Genomic DNA, 19,844 nt, shown 5'->3' with positions numbered 1-19,844 from the left:
TAGTAAATTTTATTTCCATCCCTTCAGTTTTATCTTGTGTATATCTTTGTTTTTAAAATGTTGTAGGGTTATAGGGTTTTGTTTTCCTATTTAATCTGTCACTCTTTTAAATTTTATTATATTTATTTAATCCATTCGTAGTTAAAGTTATAAGAATTATGTTTGTGTTTTCCTTGATCTGCCTAATATTTTTTCTCTCTTCTGCTTTAAACACAATATTATTTTCCTTCAGTTATGTTATATTTTTCTTTAAAAAGTGTCATGTTCCTTGGGGCGGCTAGGTGGCGCACTGGATAAAGCACTGGCCTTGGATTCAGGAGGACCTGAGTTCAAATCCAGCCTCAGACACTTGACACTTACTAGCTGTGTGACCCTGGGCAAGTCACTTAACCCTCATTGCCCTGAAAAAATAGAAAAAAAGTGTCATGTTCCCATTAGATCTTTTCCCCCTCATCCCTGATCTCTTTCTCTCATATGTTGTCAACCCTTTCCCTGTGGGGTCTTACTTATTCTATTTTCTTTAGTTTTGTTTTCTCTCCTGCTTTTTATCTGGTATTTAACTCTTCTCCCCCATCCTTTTTTTTTTTTTAATTTTTATTCCAGTATTTTAAATTTCTGTTTTGGGTACTCTTTCCTTAAAAGGATTTCTCTTACTCATTTCATTATCCATCTTCTCTTTCTGTCTGCTCTGGACTTACATTCTCTGATTCATGGCCCTTGTAATTATCTGGTCTCTCTTGTTTCTCCAAATTCTTCATGTAATCAAAGCTTCCAACATATCTATTTTAGGCTGTCTTCTCTATGCAGTTTCTGCCACTGCTTTGTAGAACTTGCTCCATGGATTCCCCTTTTCCATTGTGCTTCACTGTCAGAACAACGCAATTATTGCAGGTGTCAGAGAGGATAATGTCCCATGATGGGGCCCCTCTCCCACCACATCCGTGATAACGCAGTCTTCAGTTCTATACCCTTCCCTGTTTACTTTTTCCCCCATACTTGCTTCAGAATTTTCTCCCTTGATCCATACTCTCCCACTCCCCCAGATGCCACTTGTCCCCAGGAATTCCAGTCTCACATGATAAAGGAAAGGTAGGCTTTTTTTTTTTGGCGGGGGCGGGGGGGGGGGGGTGGGTGGCGGCCCCGGGCAGGGTAATGAGGAATGAGGGTTAAGTGACTTGCCCAAGGTCACACAGCTAGTAAGTGTCAAGTGTCTGAGGCCGGATTTGAACTCAGGTCCTCCTGAATCCAGGGCCAGTGCTTTATCCACTGTGCCACCTAGCTGCCCTGAAAGGTAGGCTTTTAAAGCACCAAAATCCTTCAGGCCATACCTAGTGGAAGGTTTCTATCTTCCTTCACTGACTATCTCTCTTTAACATTGGATCATTCATTATTGGAACCTCCTCCCACCACCAAAGTAATGTCTCATTCCTTTACCCCCACTTTTCAGGCCTCTTTTCCTCCTCACCTCTAAGTTTTTCTCTTACTGACACTACAGATGTCACCCTTCTCTCATTGATTTGTCCCTGGTGTGTAACTCATTCCTTTCTATCCCTCTGCCCCCTTCCCTATCTTTCATGTACTCTCCCATGTTGTAATGTCATCCCTTAAAAAACAAAACAAAACAAAACAACCTGATTGCCCTGTAGGCAGGGTTTCAACAGATTCTGTCCCTAGTGCCTCCTATCTGCCACTTCACTGTTATCTCTGAGATTTCTGCCTTCATCCCTACTCCTTGTGTATGTTTACAAAGAGGTCCCTTATTGGTCTCTGATATTATTCTTTTGCTCTTTACTGTTCTTGCCAGCTGTGTTTATACACTCCCACATTTCTTCGTTGAGAAGGAAATAATCTCTTCAATTCTAGTTTTCTTTCTAAAAATATTTCAAACATCTCATTATTATTGAATGTCCCATCCAGAGTTCCATTATCTTTTTGAATGCATTATTCCACTCCCCCCTACTTTTTTTTTTTTTTAGCAGTTGCTGCACAGTTTTGTGTTATTCAAATTTCCTTTCCTTTGTTTTTGAGGTCTCCTGATTGCTTACAGAACTTGTTTCTGAATTAAATTAGATTAAACCAGTATTTATCTTTGAGTTTGCAGCCTTGGATATCTTTCTGGAGGTGTTCTGGAAATTCTTTCAAGTTCTGGGCAGTTCTTTACTATTATTTTCTGTATTGTGGTGGTAAGATTATTTTGTTCCTTTGTGTTGTTCTTAGAAATTCATGATTCTTAGGTTTCCTGTCTTCCAAATTAATATGTTTTGCTTGCATAGTGAGCATATTTTCTTTTAAATTTATTTTTTTTTTACTTCACTTTTTCTAGATTGTCCATCCATTCTGATTATTTGCATTTTGAATCTATTGTTCTCTTCTTGTTTCTCTGGCAAGGCTTGCCATTGTAGATTCCAGTTTTACTATCCTGTCTGTTATTTTTGTTGTGCAAGACATAAATTCTCCTCTCCTAATTCTTATTTTTCTTTTGAATCACTCAGGAACAGTATGTTGTGGTTTCATATTCTCCTCAAATTGCATAGAGTCCTCTGTCTTATCAATTGTTGGATCATTTTTCTTTGTTTTTCAGTATTTATTCAGATTCCTGAACTCATTTACTAGATCTGGAGGTCATATTGTCTTTTGTTTTAGTGTTTTCCTGTTGGTTTTTCTGTTTATCATGAAGGTTTTTTGATTTCTTCTTCCTGAAGCTTTATTAATTTTAGTTTTTCTTTTCCCTTATTTTCCCATAACTTTCACTTTGTGACTCCCTCTTCTCTGATGATTGTTTCCTTGGGCGCTGGATTTCAAAGCATCTAGGCCTCCTTCAATGCTAGGTGATTCATAGTTCAGCAGTTGAAGTTTCTGCCCAAATGACTTTTGGGTGGTCAGAACTGGTTCCAGTTTGATGTATGCGCTTTTCCTCAGGTTTGGTAGAATGCTGCATAGCTCCCCTCACACACGGTTTTCTGTACTCGTGCCCTGTCTTGTTCCCCGCGGTTCCTTAGTTCTTTGTGCTGCCACTGGCAGTGTGGAACTTTATTGCCCTTGTAGTTATGGAGTCATGGGCCCCAGCAGCCTTTTGCTCAAAAAAGACTCTAGTCAGTTGGGTGAATCAGATGGACATCAGAGGTGGATGAGCAGCCCTAAGAAGGACCCCACAAGCCCTCACACCAGAGATGCTACTCCTCCTGAACACCCCATACCCCACAACAACATGTTACTCTAGGTTCAAAGCTTTTTGCTTGAGACTCTCCTCATTGGTGGAGATTGAGCACTTAATGCTCCACAGCTGCCTGAGGACTAAAATTAATGAGAGCTTAGGAAGAGAGACCCTGATCTTCTGGCTTCAAGATAGAAGACATATGTCTGGTATATTCTCATCTGTATAACTTATTTGATTTCTGTTCACTATCATTTGAATAAACTGGTTTATTAGCTAAAAAAAAAAGACTCTAGTCAAAGATTTGTTGTCTGTAGCAGCTAGGCAGATTTCCATAGCATAGAGCTAGGGGGTTTCCATGGCACAGGAAAGAGGGAGATTGGCCTGGGGTATGAGAGTGGGTTAAGGTGAGGGGAGCAGTGTGTTTTTCTCAGATTGAATTAAGTGTTTATCCTGTTTTTGTTACTTAACTTTAGGAATATCATCATCATCTGTTTTTATTCATGTAACTTTAGGGACACCTGCATCTTGTTTTTGTTGTTATATAACTTTCTCTTCCTTTTTCTCTTATTGGGTTAGATTGACATCTAATCATTGTGTAGATTGTATGTCTTGACGAACAGCCAATAGGAGTCAGACAGGGGTGGGAGGGGGTGTTGCATTAGGAATGTATATAAGGTTTACTTCTGAGTTTGTGTGGTACACTTGCCATATTCAGGTTTGTACCCTTTCTCGAGAAAGAAATAAATTCTGTTTTCTACTTTCACTCTCCAATTCCAGATATTTATTTTGAGTAGGTGGTCGTTTTGTCCCACTCACATAGCATAGAGCTAGGGGGTTTCCATGGCACAGGAAAGAAGGAGACTGGCCTGGGGTATGGGAGTGGGTTTTGTTGTATGGCTGTGTCATGTCTTTCAATCTGCTAGTGCAGCCTTGCTAATGATAGCATGGGAGATGGGAGAGGGATACTGAATGAGCTCAGGTTTAGTGAGTATCACTTAATAGGTTTGGGCTTCATTTTTTTAATACTCTTTTGTATTCTGGGTGTGCTTGATCAGTGGAGATGGCTGAAGTTGCTTTTATCTTTATATAATTTCTGTTTTGTAGAGGTTGAAGAGGTTGTGGGGATCAGAGAAAATTCTAGGCTTCCATCTTATTGATCACATGACTCAACAAATTTGAAAAATATTTAAGGGGAGAAAAACCAGAAAAACATGAATTTAAAAAGCACAGTGTGGTACTTTGAAATTACTTTTTAACTTACATATTCTAAAAAATATTCTCTTGAGTATTTTTAATTAAACACATTTTATTTTATTTTAATTTTTTTTTTTTTTTGCAGGGCAATGAGGGTTAAGTGACTTGCCCAGGGTCACACAGATAGTGTCAAGTGTCTGAGGCCAGATTTGAACTCAGGTCCTCCTGAATCCAGGGCCAGTGCTTTATCCACTGTGCCACCTAGCTGCCCCCAATTAAACACATTTTAAAGCACAGTCTTAATCTTTTATTTTCAGTTTCAAATTCTCTTCCTCTCCCTATTCCTTTCCCCATCCAATAAGAAGGGAAGAAAAAAATTCTATTTCAAATATGTATACTCATGCAAAACAAACTTCTGCATTAGTCATGTTCCAAAAAGGAAGGAAGGAAGAAAGGATAAATGTTTCAATCTGTACTTTGAATCTATCAGCGCTCTCTCTTTGCAAGGAGATAGCATATTTCATCATGAATCTGTTTGGCCATTATTTTAATGTGTGTTATGAAGTCTTTCAAAGTTGACTATTTTAAAAATATTTCTTAGTCTATAGTTTGTTTTTCTTGGTCCTGCTCATGTTACCTTTTTTTTTTTTTTTTGGTGGGGCAATGAGGGTTAAGTGACTTGCCCAGGGTCACACAGCTAGTGTCAAGTGTCTGAGGCTGGATTTGAACTCAGGTCCTCCTGAATCCAGGGCTGGTGCTTTATCCACTGCACCACCTAGCTGCCCCTTGCTCATTTTACTTTGTATTAGTTCATAGAAGTTTTTCTGAAATCATTTCCTTCTTTATTTCTTCTAGTAGAATAGAACTCTTTTTGTTGTTGTTATTGCAGTTTCTTTTTTCTTAATAGTTTTATTTTTTTCCAATTATATATAAAGATAGTTTTCAACATTTATTTTTTAAGATTGTCTCCCTCTCTCCCTTCCCTCTCCCCTCCTCAAGACAGCAAGCAATCTAAGGTTATAGATGTACAATGATGTTAAATATATTTCCACATTAGTTATATTGTGAAGGAATCAGAGCAAAAGGGAAAAACCACAAAAAAGAAAAAAAAATCTCACCAACAACAAAAGTGAACATAGTATGCTTCAATCTGTCTTCAGACTCCATAGCTCTTAGAGCATTTTCCATCATGGGTCTTTTAGAATTGTCTTAGATCATTGTATTGTTGAAAAGAGTTAAGTCTATCACAGTGTATTATTGCACGATGTTGCTATTACAGTGTACAGTGTTCTCCTGGTTCTGTTTGCTTCAGTCAGCATCCATTTGTGTAAGTTTTTCCAGGTTTTTCTGAAATTTGGCTGTTCATAATTTCTTGTAGCACAATAATATTCCATCATAATTGTCTACCACAACTTGTTCAGCCATTCCCCAATAATGGGCATCTCCTCAATTTCCATTTTTTTGCCAGCACAAAAAAGAGCCACTATAAATATTTTTGTACAAGTGTGTCCTTTTCCCTTTTTTATGATCTCTTTGGGATACAGACTTAGTAGTGGTATCAGTACAATAGAATTCTATAATATTCATATACAAAAACTCTTCCAACCATTTCCCAATGGATGAGCATCCCCATAGTTTTCAGTTCTTTGCTATGGCATTATAATGGTATTGCTGGGTGGTCAAAGGGTATACATAATTTAATAATCCTTTGGGTATCATTCTAATTGTTCTCCAGAATGGGTGGACCAGTTCATAGCTCTACCAGCTGTGTATAAGTTTGCCTGTTTTCCCCCATACTTTCCAGTAGTCTTCATTTTCTTTTTTTGTCATTTTAACCAGTCAGCTGTGTATAAATTGATATACCTCAGAATTGTTTTAATTTACAGTTTTCTAATTACTAGTAATTTAGAGCATTTTTCATACAGTTATCAATAGCTTTGATTTCTTTTTAATTTTTTGTTTTTGTTTTTTAGTGAGGCAATTGGGTTTAAGTGACTTGCCCAGGGTCACACAGCTAGTTGTGTCAAGTGTCTGAGGTCAGATTTGAACTCAGGTCTTCTTGACTCCAGGGCCAGTGCTCTATCCACTGCCCCACCTAGTTGCCCCTAGCTTTGATTTCTTATAAAAACTGTCTGTTCATGTGCCCAAAGGGCTATAGAACTGTGCATACCTTTTGATCCAGCAATACCACTGCTGAGTTTATATCCTAAAGATAATCCCCCAAAAGAGTAAAAGAACTATTTGTACGAAAATATTTATAGTGGCTCTTTTTGTGATGGCTAAGAATTGTAAATCAAAGGAATGCCCATCAATTGGGGAATGGCTAAATAAGCTGTGGTATATGATGGTGATGGAATATTATTGTGCCATTAGAAATGACAAGCAGGATGATTTCAGAAAGGCCTGGAAAGACTTGTATGAACTGATATATAGTGAAGTGAGCAGAACTAAGAGAACGTTGTGCCCAGAGACAGCAATATTGTTTGATGAAGAACTGTGAATGACAACTATTCTCAACAATACAGTCATCTAAGACAATCCCAAAAGACTGTTGATAAAATATACTATCCACAGGGGCAGCTAGGTGGCGCAGTGGATATAGCACCGGCCCTGGAGTCAGGAGGACCTGAGTTCAAATCCAGCCTCAGACACTTGACACTTACTAGCTGTGTGACCCTGGGCAAGTCACTTAACCCCAATTGCCTCACCAAAATAAATTAAAAATATATATATATACTATCTACCTCCAAAGACAGAACTGATATTGATGGAACACAGATTGAAGCATGCTATTTTTCACATTCTTTCATTTTTTTCTCTTAATTTGAGACTTCTTGTACAAAATGACTAATATGGTAATATATTATATAATCATACATATATAACTCAACTGATTGCTTAACCACTTCAGGTAGGGGAAAGGGGAGGGGAGGAAAGGAGGGATAAAAACTGGAACTCAAAACTATAAATAAAAATGTATATTATTTAAAAAACAAAACAAAACCAAATAAAACCTGTCTGTTCATATCCTTTTACACAGTTGGTTGATATCAGTTAGGGAACAGACCTTGTTCCATTTTAGAAATAAGACCTTTATTAGAGAAATTTCCTACATGGATTTCCCCTTCTCTGCCTCTCCCCAGTTTACTGCTTTTCTTCTCATTTTTGCTGCATTGGATTTTTACTGCAAATAGCTTCATTTTATATTTCCCAGATTATCCACTTTATCTCCCATGAACCTCTCTGTTTCTTGTTTGGTCATGAACTCTTCTATCCATAGATCTGACAAGTAATTTCTTTCCTGCTCCATAAAGTTGTTTATATTACCCTTTATGTCTAAATCATACACTAATTTTAACTTTATCTGGGCATACAGTGTGAGATGGTCTATACATAGTTTCTGACAAAGTGCTTTATGGTTATCTCAACAGTTTTTGTCAAATAATGAGTTCTTGCCCCAGTAGCTGGGATCTTTGTGTTTATCAAACACTAGGTTACTGTGTCCATTTGCTTCTATAAATTGTGTACCTATTATTTTCCACTGATCAATCTCTCTCTATTTTTTTTTAAATTTACAAAATACCACATTGTTTTGATAATTATACCTTTGTGGTATAGTTTGACATGTGGTACTGGTAGACCTGCTTTCTTCATTTTTTTTTCATTGATTCCCTTGATATTCTTGACTTTTTGTTTTTACAGATAAATTCTTGAATTTTTTCTAACTTTATAAAATAATTCTTGTGTAGTATGATTGGTATGACACTGAGTACGTAAATTAATTTAAGTAGTATTGTTAATATTATATTGGCCTAGCCTACCCATGAACAGTTAATAATTACCTAATTATTTACATCTTACTTTATATTTGTGAAGTGTTTTGTAATTATGTTCATATTGTTCTTGAGTATGTAAGGAACATTTTTGTAAGATTTTGAGTTCCAAATTTTTCTCCCTCTCTTCCTTCCCTCCCCAATATAACAAGTAATCTCATATAGGTTATATATGTATAAATCATGTTAAACATATTTCCACATTAGTTATCTTGTAAAAGAAGAATCAGAACAAAAGGGAAAAAACACGAGAAAGAGAAAAACAACAAGAAAAAAGTGAAAACAGTATGCTTCAATCTGCATTCAGACTCCATAGTTCTTTTTCTGGAAGTGGAAGACATTTGGATCATGAGTTTTTTGGAATAGACACTGTATTTTATAATGTGTATAGTTATTTTAAATTGGATTTCTCTTCCTATCTCTTTCTCCTGGATTTTGTTGGTAATGTATAGAAATGATGGTGTTTTGTATGGGTTTATTTTATAGCCTGCAATTTTACTGAGATTGTTAATTGTTATAGTTAGTTTTTAAGTTGACTCTCTAGGGTTCTCTGGACAAATCACCATATCATCTGCTAAAAGTGATAGTTTTGTTTTTTCCTTTTCTAACCTTAATCCTTCTATTTCTTTTTCTTGTCTTATTGTTATATTTAGCATTTCTAGTTGTGGAAATTTATTTTGATTTGGGGACCCTGCCTTTGGGCTGAGATTGAAGAGCCTTGGGCCCTCAGGTTTTTTTCTGTGTGGGAGGGGCTGGTGCTCTTCCCCCTCTGCTTCAGCTGAACCAAAAAGCCCTGTGGGCCTTACAGGATAACAGGTCAGATGCTGGGGGAAAAAGCCCCAGCTCCCTCCACCCTGGGGGATCTACCCCAGAGATCCCGGGCTCATGCTGGCTGGCCTCTGATGTAGCCTGTGCCAGGCCCCAGGCATGCAGCAGGAGGCACAGCCCCTCAAGCCCCACTGGGCACAGCGCTGGCATGGCCAGCAGATTAACGTGGTGTGTGCGGGGGCACACAGAGCCCGAGTTTTGAGGGAAGAGAAGGAACATATATACAGGGGGTGGACGATACAGGAGGTGGGAGAAGACAGTGAGGCAGATGTATGGAGGTTGGGAGAGGCCAGAAGATTAGGAGAAGAGGGGGACTCCAGAGACTAGAGAGGCTGAGAGGTTGGTGAGAAAGGGATGCTAGAGACGCTGAGGGGGAGACTAAGAACAAGGAGGAAGGGGGGACACTGGAGGACGCAAGGAGGCCAGAAGATTAAGAAGACAGGAAGGGAGGATGAACAAAGCAGGGACATCGAAGCACTAGGAGAACTGAAGGAGAGGTTGGTGAGAGAGAAACACAGGGGTTCAGCGAGGAAAAGTTAGCTGGTAAGGGGGGTCGACAAAGTGAAAGGGGCTTGGAGTTAGAAGTGAAAGTTATGCAGGGAAGCTGGAGTGAAGAAGAAAAAGAGTGAAAGTTGCAGATAGCTGGAGCATACCTTAAGGCAAGAGGCAGCAAGGGCCATTATTATATTAAAAGCAGACAGGTAGGGGCATCTAGGTGGCGCAGTAGATAGAGCACTGGCCCTGGAGTCAGGAGTACCTGGGTTCAAATCTGGCCTTAGACACTTAACACTTACTATCTGTGTGACCCTGGGCAAGTCACTTAACCCCAATTGCCTCACTAAGAAAAAAAAAAAGCAGACAGGTTGTATAATTTGCATTTCTTAACCCTTATCTTTTACATTGATTTTTATAAATAAATTCTACCTTGATTATTTAATTAAGAGGCTTCTTAATTGTTTGCTTATCAGTTTGGGAGCAGAGCAGTGGGGAGAAACTTTATAAAGGTCCCATATTAAATTAATAGCAGTCAGATAGCCAGCCAGTCAAAAGTCCCCAGATTAGTCCTCCAGTCAGATTAGGCCCCCCAAATTAGGCAAATTAGTTTAAAATTTTTCGCATTTGAATGGCGACCCAGATGGGACTTAAGGCCCAATTATAATTTTTCTAAAAATCATAAATTTTCATATAAGTACAGTTATGAATTTTTCCAGGTTAGTTATAGTTAAGTTAATCATTTTTTCTTTACATAGTACGATATTGAATAGTAATGATGATGGTATAAAATCCTTGCTTCACCTCCTGATCTTATTGGAAAGGCTTGATCTTATCCTTATTACAGATAATGCTTATTCTTGGTTTTAAATGGATAATACTTACCATTTAAAAGAAAGCTCCATTATTCCTGTGCTTCTAATTTTCTATTTATAATTTTCTTGGATAGCTTTTCATTTCTTTTTTTTTTTTTTTTTTTTGGTGAGGCATTTGGGGTTAAGTGACTTGCCCAGGGTCACACAGCCAGTAAATGTCAAGTGTCTGAGGCCAGATTTGAACTCAGGTCCTCCTGACTCCAGGGCCAGTGATCTATCCACTGTGCCACCTAGCTGCTCCCTTTTTTGCTCTTTTCAAAAAATCTATTTAACTTTTCTAGGAATTCTTGTTGGAATTGTATTCATTCTGCATTTTTTTTCTTTGAGGCTGTTTTCAAGTCATTGTCTTCTGTTAAGGGCTAAAATTCTAGCTAAACTGTCTAAAATATCTAATGAGTGGTCGCCAATAAATTATAAGCTTTAGCAAGAGTTAGACTTTTAAGCATTTATTAAGGAGAATAAGAATTTTGGTAAAGAGAGAGAAAGGCCTAGATTCCTATCTATTAAAAGGAGAGCACATTTCTAGCTCCGCTCTCCACCAGAGTCCAAAGGAAAGAGAGCGCGAGACTGAGCGCCAGTCTCTTCCTTCCTCCTCCCACTAGCCTGCGTCACTTCCTGACTCCTGGTCTTGCCCTCAAAGACCTTTGCTTCATGGGCAGAACTCTTCTACAGTAAGTATCCAGCAGGTGGCGTCATTCCAATCGTTACAGTCCCCCCTGTTGTTCCTCAAGAAACAAAATGTTTCCTTGACGGAACAGTAAAAAGAATATAATAACTATTGCTAGCTAATAATATGTGAACAACAATATAGAAAAGGAAGAGAGGAAAGTTTTGTTCAGAGGGGCGATTTTTTTTTTTTTCGTCCTCATGAACCGATGCTTTGACATTAGTCTTGCAAAGGGAGGGCCTCTGCAGAGAATACATGTTACAGATGGTGTATATTATAACAGAAAGAGAAAAAAACCAACAAAAACAACAAATCAAAACTGTTCATTTAAAGTCTTTTCTCAGATGTCCTCTAGGTGTAGTCGTAGAATGGAAGTCTTTTCAGGGGTTGATGTGTGGATGCTGGTAATCAGCCAGGAAAATTTCCTACAAAATTGAGCTTAACACAACTTTAAAATAGCTTTGTCAATAATCAAATCAAACAATGAAAGTTCTCAAAAACATGTCTAAGGGAATTCAGAATCTTAGTTGTTACACATGAAACATATAATAAAACAAAAATTGAAACATTCTTTAAAATTATAATATTACTATAGTCCCCCCTTATGGAGGGTAATTGAGAAGACAATTGCTGCAATATTAATTAATAAAAATAATTTTTATCTTTGTTTTATCACTTTTTGCATCATCTGCCTAATTATCCTCATGCCATTATGAGAAATTTAAAATCTAATATAATTAGTAACAGATGTCAAGGCCAAATTCAACACTGTTATTTATCATGACACCTGAGATAATTATGGGGGTTACCATAAAAGAACAGAGAAATGATGGGATATGAGCATTCCCACACTTGAGCAATATATACTGCCCATGCAGTATGCCAGGTCTAAAATAGGTGGATGGAATATATGTCCATGCCACCGAACATATTGGAGGAAACTGAGTCAGACTTAATCAGATGCATGGGATTGAGATGTCCATGGCATCAGGCATATAGGAGGGAGCATAGAAGCCAGGTGTAGAAGTGAGATGGGTGGGATCAATACTTCCAGCCATCCGTACAATATTGTGGGGAAAAAGAGAATAAAATATTAAACCAAGAGAATCCAACCTCAACATTTGTCAAAAGCCGTTCCCTCAGCCATACCTTGACTTCATGCATGTCTCCCCTCATGTGACAGTTCAGTGTCTGCTCTTGCATGTATTCCTCTTGTGATTGGATGGCATCTTGGCCAACTGGCATCTGATAACTCAGAATAACGGCAATTAATGTCTTAAATGATAAATTCCCATAATTTAAAATCTCATATGGATTTAAAAATTGAGGATAATAAATGATTGCAAAAAATGTGAATACATCTTGACTCAGAACACAATATATAATTATGCAACAATTTCAAATAATACCCCTTTTTTTACTTAGTATACAATTACTTTTGTGAAAAATCAGAACATATTTGAATACAAGTTAAAGCACAACACAATCTCAAAGACAACTTTTACAAATGTTCCTCTCTTTTTTTTTTTTTTTTTGGAATATGCTTATCAAAAATAATACTTCTAGAATCAATTTACACTTGCCATGGCAAACAATTTGCCAGGGAAATGCTTTAAAGAGTTTGATCAAATAATCAGTTGAGAAAAAATAACAAAAACAAACAACTCAGAATATGGGAGCACAATACTCCTAGAATTAACATTGTATAATAAAATCAAAACCATCTTGCAATGTTTCAAAATTAGATAGACAAATGAATAGAAGAAAATACACATGGAACAATAAAATACAGTGAAATTCAAACTAAGGAAATCTAAATGAATATGAACTTAATATCAATAAGAGTATTATAAAATATAAACTTGATCATATGACTATAAAAAGCTTTTACAAATATTCTCCTTGTTTTAGAAACTAAGTATAAGACACAATCTCAAAAGCATGAAAATCTCTATGAAAATAAACCCATACCATTAATTTCAAAATGTATATATAATAGCATAGAAATCCTATGTAACCTCTGAACTGATACTATTACTCTGAGTGAATTCAGAACACTTTTGATTCCAGTATCTAAAATCCCCAATACTCATATCAATACCTTGCTGCTTACTTCTATATTTCTGTACAATATATACCCTTCCATGGCAAAAGAAGCAGAGTCTGGAACTATGTTGATTGTCATTCTTATTCAGCTTAAGTCTTTCTTCTTTAACCCCTCTATATTATCTGTCGGGCTTTTCACCATACAAATGCTTTATAAGATTACTAATTAAAGACAAAAGCAGGTTAGCAAAATTATGAACAAAACGAGCATATCTGGAATTTAAAGAGTTTTCTAAGATTGTCTCAAAAGCACAGCCAGGCTGGCGAAGGGCTGAGCCTGAAGCTGCAAATGCAGGTAGAAAAAGTTGAGCATGCGCATCAGATCTCTGGACTTCCCAGGCAGGGGAAGCTATGGGCTTGGCCATAGGAGGAGTAGAGGGTGGGGTCTGGAGAGGAGGGGAGGGACCAGAGCAATTTGAATCAGACTTGATTTTGAACTCAGGCCTGGATTCCTCTTCCCCCACTTTGCCTCCAGGTGCTAGGGGATTAAAAGCTTCTAGGGGGTGGGTCATTGCCTCCAGGCATGCAAAACAACAATTAGTGTTAGAAGTGGGAAAAGCTGCAGGAATCTCTTCAGGTTTCTCTGAAAAAGCATGGTTGGGAGAGGGGGAGATATTTCCTTGTGTGAGTAAGTTGCTGACTCTTTTAACAAAAATAAAAAGAAAAATAGAAAATCCACAAAAACAAAGCATTAACATGATCTTATCTCCCATTTGTCTGGTTAAACAGACTAAAATCAAAAATAGGATAATTAGGGAGTTTAAAAGGTCCATTCGAAAAAATTTAAAGGAAAACACAGCCAGTACACCAGTACTTAGCAGTTAAAGGGAGAGGGAGGGGAAATTTCTTACCCAACCAGAAGATCAGAAGAAGACTGAGGTTTAGCTTTCCTCTTCGTGGTCAGCCATCTGTTAAGGGCTAAAATTCTAGCTAAACTGTCTAAAATATCTAATGAGTGGTCGCCAATAAATTATAAGCTTTAGCAAGAGTTAGACTTTCAAGCATTTATTAAGGAGAATAAGAATTTTGGTAAAGAGAGAGAAAGGCCTAGATTCCTATCTATTAAAGGGAGAGCACATTTCTAGCTCCGCTCTCCACCAGAGTCCAAAGGAAAGAGAGCGCGAGACTGAGCGCCAGTCTCTTCCTTCCTCCTCCCACTAGCCTGCGTCACTTCCTGACTCCTGGTCTTGCCCTCAAAGACCTTTGCTTCATGGGCAGAACTCTTCTACAGTAAGTATCCAGCAGGTGGCGTCATTCCAATCGTTACACTTCTGTATTTGTGTCTTGAGATTCCCTGTCATCATAGTAGCTTTTTATAGTTTGTTTCTTTTTTATTTTGCTCATTTTTTCCAGACTACTTCTTTGCTTTGGACTTCATATTAGTATTGGGCTCTGCTCTCTTTGGGAAGGGAAGTATTTTTGGCCTGAACTTCTGTCTTTTTATGTCCTTCTGCTTTTACAGGTCAGTCTGGGGACATACAAATTTTTGATCCAGCTGCCTATTGGACAGCTAGATGCCACAATGGATAGAACAGTGGTCTTGGAATCAGAAAGACTCATCTTCATGAGTTTAGCTCTAGCCTCAGACAGTTACTAGCTGTGTGACCCTGGGCACGTGACTTAACCCTGTTTGCCTTAGTTTCCTCATCTATAAAATGGACTCAGGGGAAGGTAGGTGGCACAGTGAATAGAGCACCAGCCCTGGATTCAGGAGAACTTGAGTTCAAATCTGGCCTCAGACACTTGACACTTACTAGCTGTGTAACCCTGGGCAAGTCACTTAACCTTCATTGCCCTTCATGAAGAATCATGAAATCATGAAGGGTCATGAAGAATCAGACACTACTGAAATGCCTCAGCAATAACAAATTGTCAGTCTTTCCAAAGCAGTTTCATCCTGGGAGAGGTCTGTTCTCTGATCTGTTCTGTGCTTTACAAGTTTCTGACCCACATTTGGATATGTTGGCTTATGTGTGTTTGCCTTTCTATAGACATCTGCTAGACTCAGTCACTGTTAGCCCCCTGGAAGGTTCTGTAGATTCAGAGTGACTGAACTGCTGGTTCCCTTTTGGTTTTGGTCCTGTCCTGTTTTATTCCACAGTAGGCTTCTGTGTGACACTAAAAGTTAGAACAGAATCCTCACTCTGCTCTTGCACTCATAATTACAAAGCTGTGTTTCTAGAACTTTTTCCTTGCCTCTTATCCTTCTTCCTTGCAATGACTCCTGGGTTCCTTTCTACTTAGTCACTTCTGGCCATGGTCTTCAGTCTTGACTTTCTCTCTATTCCTGGGTTCTAGGATGCCTCCCACAGTTGTTGCTGCCTCAGCTGTATTGCCAGCTCCTTCCCCATTTTCCAGAGACCTATCACCCTGCCTTCCTAAGCTGCTTCTGAACCAGAAAAATGACTCACTGTGACTTTCTCTTGGCTTTTCTGATCAGAATTCATTTTGGTGCAATTTCTAGATTCTTATATTGAGAGACCTGGGCAAAAATGCTTTTTCTTACTTCTCCATCTTGACTCTGCCTCTTCAAATATTCTCTAAGTATCAATAATGTATTATAAGAAAAGCCTTAAGAAGTATCATGGCCTTCTCATTCTGGAATGTTCACCTTGCATCCAGAAAGGAAGATCTGGGTTCAAGTCCCATTTCTGATCCGTGCTAGCTTTTTTACCTTAGGCAGGCCACTTAAGCTCTCAATGCTTTCTAAAACTATAAGTTACAGAGTGTGATGCTTAAAAAAAATCTGTGATGTCTAAAAATCTAATGTGTGGTTGCCTTAAATTAGAAGCTTTAGCACCAGTCTTTGGGTATTAAGCATTTATTAAAGCATACTAGGTATTAGTAAAAAGGAAAACATGTGGAGTTCAGAAAGTTAAGAAAAGGCCTATCTAGCCTAGAGTTCGAGCCTGGTCTTGTTATTCCTCAAGTCCTCCACCATGAGCCTGCTTCAGCCATGAACTGCCCAAGCAAACTGAGTGTGGAAGCTTTTTATAGATCCAGAGGAGAGGAGGTCCTTACACGCTGCTTCAAGCTGACTGGTTAGCATCATCCATGTTGAGTTCAAAGTCCTTAGCTTCTGAGAACAATACCTTCTTAAGGGCCAGCCAGGTGTGCTTACAATCTAATTAACTTTAAGTAGGCTAATCAGCAAAGTCAATCACTTTCAGTTCAACCAATTTAGATTAATCTCCAGGTGGGCCTTTGAGTATCTGCCAAATTCCATTATTTTCTCACAAGAGAAAGTTCATGGGGAAGTTTCCTCAATTGGGAAATTTCCTATACTAATGAAATTACAGGGTACTCCCCATCTCTGTCCTTTAAAAAGCCTTAGAAAATTAGTTTAAACTTTTACTTTAATTTCAAATTCTAAAAAGCTTTGATAAGAAATTTATATTTGATATAATTTTATATTTATAAGTATTTACATAGTTACATATTATAATACATTTTGCATTTTTTCTGATTAAAAGGGGAAAATGGCATAAAAATATTGAAAGATAATACACAAAACCAAACCGATAATCATTTGTGCCCTATTTTTGATAGTTATGCAACATTTTGTATAAAAATAAGTATGCTGATATTATGGAAATAATTAAATATTTTTATTAAATCAAGACCCAGAATTGACATGAACAGAAGGATTTGTGAATCATGTTATTTTATGTGCCATATGTGATATATTTGTATTGAGGTTTTAAAATCATCTTGTACAGGGTCCATTGAATCCATATCTTTGGAATTCTTTTTTTTTTTTTTGCGGGGCAGTGAGGCTTAAGTGACTTGCCCAGGGTCACACAGCTAGTATGTGTCAAGTATCTGAGGCTGGTCCTGAATCCAGGGCCAGTGCTTTATCCACTGTGCCACCTAACTGCTCCATCTTTGAAATTCTTGATCTGCACTATTTGTTAAATAGTCCAGTAACAAAGAACAAAGGTTATCTTTTTTTTTTTTTAAACATCCTTAGATCAAATTCTCAAAAGGGCTGTTGTTTTGGAATAGTTTGAATGCTTCAGGACCTTGTTAACATTTACTTAGATATGCCAAAAAGATTCTCCTATAGGATATTGTACCAAATGTGAATCATAGTTGCTGTAATATTGTTTGAAGAATTCCAGGTTTGTTTTTTTTAAACAACTGTATTCTCATTGATTCTCATGCTGTTTTTGATCATAACATATCATAACATCTGGGAAAAATTGTGTGTAATTGTGCGTGAGTGATTGTGAGAGACAGAAAGGAAAAGAGTGGGGTGTGTGCGTGTGCGTGTGCGTGCGTGTGTGTTTAGGAATGATTTTCCTAAGCTACTGAAGGAAAGAAGAAAAACTGACTCCCAGTTGTTCTGTCCACCATACTAGGGTGACATTCTTTTCTCTTAAGTTTGACATCCTCGGGGCAGCTAGGTGGCACAGTGGATAGAGCACTGGCCCTGAATTCAGGAGTACCTGAGGTCAAATCCAGCCTCAGACACTTGACACTTATTAGCTATGTGACCCTGGGCAAGTCACTTAACCCCATTTGCCTCACAAAAAACCAACAAAAACATCTTCCTAAGGACGTGTGCTTGTTACAGTTTTATAAGTGTATTCAAACACTGAAAAAAAAAAAAACCAAACAAGGAAAATCCAATTAAGCTTGTTATATTTTGACATTTTATTTTGGTAATAGACATTTGTCTTCATATAACTTTATTTTCATTAGGATACGCTGACTTTTGAAAGTGACCTCCACCTCCATTTTATCTATTCCATAAAGTAAATATAATTTAACAAAGTTCTGACTCGAAATGTTTAGTTCTGATGTGTTTATATAAATTATCTGACTTACATAGTCACTTGATAGAAAGAATATTTGACTAGAATCTAGTGCCAGCTTCTACTTTTCCAATAACTGTATAACCTTAAGCAAATTGTTTGACCTTTCTCTGCTTTAGTTTCCTTATCTATGAAATGAACTAAGATCATCTTTCATTTACAATAATTCTGTAAAGTTCAGATGAGATACCAAAGTGCTACATACACACGACATATTATGAACACATCTTAACCTCTTCAAGTCTCAGTTTCCTGAATGGAGAAAATAGATATACTACATCTCTCACAGGCTTGTTGTGAAGGGAGCACTTTGCAAACCTTAAAGTACTATATAAATGTGTCATAATAATAGAGTCTCTTTAATTCTGACTACTAATTTGTATTTTTGATTATTCACCATGGGTTGAGGTAAAATTTCCTCCTCTACTGTGAAGAAATGGTATTAATATTATAAATAAGATGATCAGAGCCTGTTTACTTTTTAAACTGATTTTTAAAAACATAAATGTTTACAGGCGAGTCTATATTTTTAATTATAAAGGAGTCTTATGTGTTCATTAAAGTAGGAAATGAAGGAAAATTTAAAAAATATATATTCTGTTGTACTTAGTTTACTATAAATCTTTATCCAGTATAGTTCAAATTAACTAGGCTTAATAGTAATTAATAAAACTATAATTATATTAAAAATGTCCAGTCACTTGGAATACATTCAGTACAATCTTTTAGACTAATGGTGTCAAACACAGATAGAAATGGGGGCTACCAATCTATACATAAGGATCTCTGTGAACTGCATATAGACTTAGTTTTAAAATGTAATGTTATCTTTGTTTTATTATATTTTTATTTTGTTAAGTGTGTCCGAGTTACATTTTAATCTCATTTGGGAATGTTTGACACCTCTGTCTTAGACCTTGGTTATCTTTGTATTTTTTGCGTAATGGAATTAAGATATTTTTTATATGTAAATTTCTACAGGCATCAACTACAAACTCAGGCCCAGCTTGTGTTAGAAGAAAATAAAGTTTTGATGCAGCAACTTGAGATTCAGCAAGCTAAAGCCAAAGAAAATAACCAGCAGCACAGTCAAGAAGGTAAAAGATTTTTCTAGTGTTTCCTGTAATTGTGACATTGGCATGTTTCTGTGAGTTCTATATAAGCCCTCTTCTACCTTCCCTGGACTTTGAGATTCCTATGACTGAACTTGGAAGGTACTTCTTCTATAGGAGGGTTTTACTTCTTTTTGGAATAGTGGAATTTTCCCAGTTACCTCTCTGAGTTGCAAATGCTAAGAATGATGCTGAAGATTGCCAAATTCTACTGTAGTGGGTTCTAACTGTAGTGAGTTCCACAGTACAGGAGACAGTCCCCAAGAAAAGGGGCAGACATAAAATAGTGGCCTCAGATATCTTTTTATAAATAACAGAGTATGAATTAATTAGAACTCTTCTAACAAATTTGTTGACACTAGAAGATAAACTTGAACTAATAGGCCTGAGACTTAGTAAGAAAGATTGAACTCAATCAGTCAACAATTATTCTACTTATTTGCCAGACGTACTAGGGATACAATAATGAAATCGTCTCTGCCCTTAAGGAGAATGCATTATAATAGAGAAGATGTGTGTGTATGCACGCGTGTGCGCACATGTGTGCATGTGTGTGAGTATGGGCGCAGAACACAGGCCCTTGCAGCTGGGGGCAACAATAAAGGCATTTTGCAGAAGGTAGCACTTGAGCTGAATTTTGAAGAAGATCAGTAGATCCCTAGAGGCAGAGGTGAGGAGCAAGGGCATCCCAGGCAAAGGCAGAAACAGGGTGTGTATGGAGTGTCATGTGTGAGGAACAGCAAGGAGGCCAGTCCATCTAGAG

At 37.4% G+C, this 19,844-nt stretch overlaps 1 protein-coding gene across 1 annotated transcript in view; it reads left to right on the top strand.

The window, feature by feature from the left end:
* Window positions 1–19,844, top strand: part of CEP89 (centrosomal protein 89) — a 186,408-nt gene that overhangs the window by 89,873 nt on the left and 76,691 nt on the right. The window contains exon 13 of the mRNA XM_043986041.1: window positions 18,951–19,066. Coding sequence (XP_043841976.1) covers window positions 18,951–19,066 — 116 coding nt within the window. The remainder of the gene's footprint in view (window positions 1–18,950; window positions 19,067–19,844) is intronic.

This window comes from Dromiciops gliroides, chromosome 2 (assembly GCF_019393635.1).
Source record: "Dromiciops gliroides isolate mDroGli1 chromosome 2, mDroGli1.pri, whole genome shotgun sequence".
NCBI classification, from domain to species: Eukaryota; Metazoa; Chordata; class Mammalia; order Microbiotheria; family Microbiotheriidae; genus Dromiciops; species Dromiciops gliroides.
This window is presented reverse-complemented; position numbering and strand designations above follow the sequence as displayed.